The sequence below is a fragment of the Lemur catta genome, chromosome 2, assembly GCF_020740605.2.
Source record: "Lemur catta isolate mLemCat1 chromosome 2, mLemCat1.pri, whole genome shotgun sequence".
In the NCBI taxonomy this organism is placed as follows: Eukaryota; Metazoa; Chordata; class Mammalia; order Primates; family Lemuridae; genus Lemur; species Lemur catta.
Genome location: NC_059129.1, coordinates 86,801,906 through 86,809,089, shown reverse-complemented (window position 1 = coordinate 86,809,089; position 7,184 = coordinate 86,801,906). Strand labels below are relative to the sequence as shown.

The following is a 7,184-nucleotide window of genomic DNA, read 5'->3' as shown; positions in this document are numbered from 1 at the left end:
GCCATATTGTGAACACGTAGAATACAAACTCTTCTGGCAGCTCCATAGATTGGTTAAATTCCAGTTTAATTTCTCCTGGGATGCCAAAGACATTGGATGAAAATGTAGGGAGTAGAAATATGGAATAAACTCAGATATCAAAGAAATGCATAAATTTGGAGAGCTGCTGTCTAGCAGTGTCACTGAAATGCTAAGGGATTAGCTATCCTCTGCATACACGAGATTTGAATATAGTACAGCAGAACTTCTGAGATTCCTGGAAAGAATAATATTTGATTGAATTGAGCTGGTTTGGTTCTCAGAGAGGTAGTAAAGATAGTATTAATACTTTCTAGGTAAAGAGCTTGTATTAGGGTTCTTTAGAGAAACAAAGCCAATAGAATATATATAAGGAGATTTATTATGGGAATTGGTTCACATAATCATGGAGGCCATGAAGTTACGCCATCTGCCATCTGCAAGCTGGAGAACCAGGAAAGCCGGTCGTGTGATTCAATCCAATTCCGAAGGCCTGAGAACCAGGAGAGACAATGTGTAACTTCCAATCCAGCTTCAAAGGTCTGAGAGAGACACTGGCATAAGTCCTGGAGGCAAAGGGCCAAGAACCAGGAGCTCCAATGTCCAATGGCAGAAGAAAATGGATGTCTCAGCTCAAAAAGATACAGTGATTCACTCTTCCTTCACCTTTTTGTTCTATTCAGGCCCTCAACAGATGGGATGAGGCCCATGTACATTGGTGAGGGTAAATCTTCTTTCTCAGCCTACTTATTCATATGCTAATATCTTCCTGATACCCCCTCACAGGTTCACCTACATATAAGTTTTGCCAGCTATCTGGATATCCTTCATATCAGCCAAGTTGACACAAAATTAACCATCACAAAGCTCAAGCTGAATAGACATCTAAATAATGACCATTTGCTGGTTGCATACCCAGCAACCATTCCTTGCTTTGCTCTTCCTGAGAATTCAGATTTTTCCTCTAGTTAACATCTTCTTCTCCTCAAAGCACATGCTTTCATGAGCCCTGGATCTAAGCTAAACAAGATACAGTTATGTATCACTTAATTACCTATGTTCTGAGAAAAACATTCTTAGGCAATTTCATCATTGTGCAAACATCATAGAGTGTATTTACACAAACAAAGATGGTATAGTTTACTACATACCTAGGCTATATGGTATACTTATTGCTTCTAGGCTACAAACCTGTACAGAATGTTACTACTATACCAAATACTGCAGGTCAGTGGTCCCCAATCTTTTTGGTACCAGGGACCATTTTCATGGAAGACAATATTTCCATGGACTGGGGAGGGTGGGGGATGATTTTGGGATGATTCAAGCACATTACATTTATTGTGAACTTTATTTCTATTATTATTACATTGTAATATATAATGAAATAATTATACAACTCACCATAGCTTGAGGACCCCTGCTGTAGATAATTATAACACAATGGTATTTGTGTATCAAAACATATCAAAACATAGAAAAGGTACAGTAAAAATACAGTATAAAAGTTAAAAAATGGTACACCTGTATAGAGCACTTACCATGAATGGGGCTTGTGAGACTGGAAATTGTTCTGGGTGAGTCAGTGAGTGAGGGGTTGGTGAATTTGAAGACCTAGGACATTATTGTATGTTGGTGTATACATTATAAACACTATATGCTTAGACTACACTAAATTTATCAAAAAATATATTTCTCTCTTCCTTAGCTTTACAGTAAGCTAAGGTTAATAATAAATTAATCTCAGCTTACTGTAATTTTTTCTTTATAAACTTTTTAATTTTTTAACTTTTTGACTGTTTTGTAATAACACAGCTTAAAACACAAATACATTGCACAACTATACAGTAGTATTTCTTTGCATTCTTATTCTATGAGCTTTTTATATTAATTTTTTTTACTTTTTAAACTCTTCTGTTAAAAACTAAGACACAAACACACATATCAGCCTAGGCCTACACAGGATCAGGATCATCAATGACTCTATCTTCCACCTCCATATCTTATCCGACTGAAAGGTTTTCAGGGGTAGAACATGCATGGAGTTGTCATTTCTTGTGATAACAATGCCTTCTTCTAGAATACCTCCTGAAGGACCTGCCTGAGGCACTTTACAGTTAACTCTATTAATATAAGTAGAAGTACATTCTAAAATAATAATAAAAATATAGTAAATACATAAACCAGTAACATAATCATTTATTAGCAAGTATTATGTACTATACATAACAGTATGTACTATACTTTTATACAACTGGCAGCACAGGTTTGTTTACACCAGCAAAACCACAAACACATGAGTAATGGATTGCACTATGATGTTATGACTGCTATGATGTCATGAGGTAATAAAAATTTCTCAGCTCCATTATAATATTAAGGGACCATCATTGTATATGGTGTCCATTGTTGACTGAAACATTGTTATGCAGAGCATGACTATATCTGTATCCTCAAGCATTTGTCCCCCATCCCTCACTCAAATGTATAGTTGCCAAGGGCTTTTGAAAAAGAATGTTTCCTGTTCTTCTGAGATGGCTACCAAAAGAGACGTCCCTGTTATATATCTTAGTGATACATCATGTGAAAAATGAAACTTCTAGTGCATGCATTCTCAGTAGGAACAATATGACCTCCAACGGGAGTAAAATTGGAGAGAGAAAAAATCTTGTCCCTTTTTGTGTATAATGCACAAATATAATACAGTACATAAATAAATATACAGTATATCCATGGTATCAAAATTTGGGGGAGGGGCGCTATGACATCTGAAAAGTCTCCTTAGGGGGACAATAATGGGGAGAAAAAGGTTGAGAAACATTATTCTAGACCATGGCAAATACCACAAAAAGCAGAAGAGAAAAATGAAAACTCAAGTATTGACATTATTATTAAGCCTATCAATTAAATGAAACCTGAAGCCTGTCCTAGCTTTTGACTTTCCACTTAACTAAGCCAATAAACCCCCTTTATTGTTTAAGCCATTTTGTGTCGGGTTTCCTGTTACTTATAACAAAAGTCATATTAACTGATAAAATATGGAACTCTAGATATATTATACATGCCAATGCCACAGAACATTAAAGTAGAGCTATTTTAATCTCAGTGTCTGCTAAGCCTCCATGAAAATGGGTGCTAGATATCCCCATATCCAAAATGAGCCAAGTAAGATGTGAATCCCATTCAGAACATACAAAGGAGTGGCAGGAAATGGATTTTGAAACTCTTGTTCCCTCATTTTCTGGAGAGTATAAAAAGCCCAAAATTGAAAACAGAGTTGGGAGTTAGAGAGTAGTTGTTAGGGTGCTGACATAGGGAGTGTTGGGGAGGGTTCTCAAACTGGGAGAGATTTCAAGGAGACCACAGAAATAGCTTTATATGTATCTCTGGAGATTTGTGGAGACACACAGATGGGTTACTGACGTCTACATGAAATTGTAAGGTCAAGCTTCCATCCTTAATTCATGAAAGTTAAAGAAATTAAAAGAAATGCAAAGTCAAAATTGAGGTGAACTGAGATGAGTTCAACTCCACTCCATCATATTTCTTAATAAAAACTTGACTACTTAGGATTCTTTGGTTGCAAATGACAAAAGTACAACTTGGACCAGCTTAAATTAAAATAGGAATTTACTAGCTCACATAAGCAAATTGCAGAAAGAAAGAGGTGAATTGGAACTTGGGAATGACCTTGGGGTTCAGAGACATGAATACTGCTGAGGCTTTGTATTATCAGAAGCTAGGAAAAAGGTCCCATGCAGACAAAAAATAAAAATAAAAAAGGAATCTGCCAGTAAGTTGGATAAGGATTAATTTTTGACTGGTATCAATATCAGAAGTCCAAATCAATGAATAAAACACAGAAGCAGAAGTATTGGGGTAGACGAGGTTCAAAGTCATACAAGCAATTCACTTTGAAATGCATCTAACAAAAAAAGGATAGATGGATGTAAGTATGGATGGATGGATAGATGGATATACATATATGGTATATATGATAAAAATAAGTATAGTAAAATGTTAAAGGTAGAATCTTGGTGGTGGGTATACAGGTGTTCATTGTAATATTCTTTCAACTTTTCTGTATATTTGATGCTTTACGTAGCAAAATTTGAGGGAAAATCAAGTAGAATTCATCATGGCTGCAGCGATTAGCCCCTTGTCAGGATTCTGGCCCTAAACTGGAGGTATAGGAAATGGATCGTACACTCCAGACCTGACAGAAGCTATTCATTTGTCCAAAACATATAAGAAATATTTCTTGAATTGACACTTGGCAAGCATCCACTGTACTAAGATCAAGGTATTAAAGAGAAATCAGATATGAACCTGCAGCATGACAACACAAGGTAAGAGGTTACCATCCTAGTTTGGAAAGGCAAGAAATGACAGGTGAAAATGATTATACCATTGATTAAATCTGTTTCTATTTGGTTATTAGTGCATGCACATTATTTCACATGTCCTGTTTCTCACTTGGCTGAGTGGGTGATGGATGGGATCCTTCAGTGAGATAGGAAAAGCACACAAAAGAACATATTTGTAGTGGGTGGCAACTTTCAAATTTGCTTTTGGCACCTTGTAGTTTAGGTATTTATGTTATATCTAAATAGAGATGTCCAATAGGTCCAGAATTCAAGAAAAATCAGAATATTGGGAGGAGATTGGGAGTCACAATCATAAAAATGGCATGGGAAGTCAAGACCCTGGGTAAGATCATCCAGAGAGAGTGTGTACAGTGCAAAGAAATTATTCCTTTTTTCATTCTTTTATCCATCCATCAAACTGTCATTGAGTGTTACTAGAACCAAAGTAAAAAGTGACAAAATGTTTTCCAAGAGTTCACAATAACTTCTTGATGGACAAATCCAGTGACGTATTTGCAATCCCAAATGTGAGATTGGAAAGCCCTCCTCTGGTGACATCTGGATCACTATTAGTCTCACTTCCCCCCTTTCAGACTGTCCCTTTTCAGTCTCTTGTTGAGACTTAGAATTTGACATTCACAAAAACCTACCTTTGGTCCTTAAATCTTCATCTCTAACTCCAATTTTCCCAGTTAGGCTTCAGATCAAACTGACTAAATAAAGTTTAATAGCTAGTTTAAAACTGAAAATTGTGTTGGTAGTACCACATGGACAATACTCTCCAGCTCGGAGATAGATTGACCTAGCTTGTGAGGATCATAATTGTTTTAATCTCTCTGATGCCTACTTTCTCACGTCCTGAAAATGGCAACAAAAATAATTGATTTGCAAGGCTGCTGTTGATTAATTTATCAACTTAAACCACTAGTGTCCTGTATGTCCTGCAATAGTGATCTACAACTTGAGATCAACAGGACAAATTATGCCACATTATAAATACCTTATCAACCTAATCCGTGTAAAGTTTGTAACACCAAAATATTAACTTCCGTTAGTGAGCATTCAGCCTCCATAGTGTTACTCAGGTTGCATGAACTGACTGGCTCTTGCAGAATCTCTCGCAGCGTCAGGGACTAGCTCAAAGTAACAGAAGCAACTACTTCCTAGCATATACTTTGAGGTAAACACAATTTGCAAGGCTTCTTAAAGAAACAGCTCAGTTTAGCTTAGGAATGAAACTGAAAGTGAAGCAAGTCTAACATATCCCGCCCGTATGCAGGCGGCTCAGGGAAGAGAAAGTGAGGACATGACATAGCTCACGAAGGAGAAACGAAATCGCAGATTTTTATCTTTCCCGCTTGTTCTTAAAGGACCAACCGCATTGATTTTCCGTCATGCGCCGCGCCACTTCCGTTAGCGCACTTTACTTACGTCAGTGCGCCAGCTCTCGCGGTATCATCAGGTTGCAGTGGCCCTTTAACAAAGGTCTCGCGAAATTTCTTCCACAGGTCCTGGCTAGCCGCTCACGCTACTCCACCCCACCCCCAACCTGTCCTTCCTTTCTCTTTAAGTCACAAAGTTCTCCCCTCCCCTCCCGGGAGCTCATAGCCCTCCTCCTGTTTCCGATTTCAGACCGGAACCGGAAGTGTGGTGGGCGGGGCCGGCAGCGGAAAACGCAGCGGGGCCAGAGCCGGGACACGGCTGTGGCCGCTGCCGCTACCCCCGCCACGGATCGCCGGGTGGCAGGACTGCGCGGCTCCAGGCTGAAGGTCGGTCCGGAGGCGGGTGGGCGCGGGTCTCACCCGGATTGTCCGGGCGGCACCATCCCGAGGCCCCCCGGGAGCCGCGAGGGATCATGTCTACAGCCTCCGCCGCCTCGTCCTCCTCCTCGTCTTCGGCCGGTGAGATGATCGAAGCCCCTTCCCAGGTCCTCAACTTTGAAGAGATCGACTACAAGGAGATCGAGGTGGAAGAGGTGAGCGAAGCCTGGCAAAGAGACGCCTATCCCGGCCCTTCCCCGCCTCTGCCTGGTCCCGGCTCTGAAGGCGCCTCTCCGGCCCCTCTAATTCACAGGGCTCCGCGCCCCCGGATCCACCCGGGAGTCCCCACAGCCCCTCAGAGGTGGGGTGTCGGGGGGACTCTGCACGCAACTGCTCCAGGGTAGCTGTCTTTTTTCCTCACTTCGGCACTCTTGAGTTTGAATTTGATACTCCGGTGCCTGGATTTGGGTGATCTCAAACGAGAATGAACTGGTGAGATCGTGTGGTCCATCAGTTCTCATATCTGTAAGTAGTAAATTCAGTAAAGACCGTAGCTGTTTTGGAGTTTCAATTCCCTAGACGTGTTGTTCTTACGGGCCAAGGATTGTATTATGGTCGACTTCTAGCTCAGTGCCTGGCACGTAGGGATGCTAATAAATGGTTGTTAAATTAGCAGATCATGGAGTCTAATAAAGTGTTTCCCCCAGTACCGAATGCTTCTCAGTTTCTCTGATACCATAGAGCAGTGCTTATAATATTTAAATGTTCTGCCTTCAGTTGAGCTAATTAGAACAATTTCACCATTGCTAATACAGACTGGTCTGCAATGGGAAGATGTTTCAAGTAGCATATTCTGAAGAAAGATAACTAATGATTTCAGTGACAATCAGAGTATAACATCAGACTAGAAATCACTGTTAGAAAAACCCGAATCTGTTCTTTATTCTGCAGTAATTTATGTTGGAGCAAGATATTTCAAGATGGCTTCAATACATTGCTTCTTTTCAAATTCACAGAGCAGTAGATTGGTTCTAAGGAC

At 39.9% G+C, this 7,184-nt stretch overlaps 1 protein-coding gene and 1 long non-coding RNA gene across 4 annotated transcripts in view; one reads left to right on the top strand and one right to left on the bottom strand.

The window, feature by feature from the left end:
• Nucleotides 1-497: 497 nt before the first annotated feature.
• LOC123633077 lies at nt 498-5,830 on the bottom strand. Its single transcript, XR_006733541.1, has 3 exons — nt 5,817-5,830; nt 1,560-1,632; nt 498-511 (listed from the first exon to the last, which is right to left on the bottom strand). It is a non-coding gene; the product is annotated as an uncharacterized LOC123633077 (long non-coding RNA).
• The window catches only part of MAP3K7 (mitogen-activated protein kinase kinase kinase 7), a 61,393-nt gene continuing 60,038 nt past the window's right edge, over nt 5,830-7,184 (top strand). For 2 of the 3 annotated variants that reach the window (XM_045544035.1, XM_045544034.1), the window contains exon 1: nt 5,836-6,360. In XM_045544035.1, the coding sequence (XP_045399991.1) occupies nt 6,241-6,360 (120 nt within the window). In that variant the 5' untranslated portion in view covers nt 5,836-6,240. Of the gene's footprint in view, nt 6,361-7,184 lie in introns of all 3 variants that reach the window. The other variant, XM_045544033.1, reaches the window with a different exon arrangement.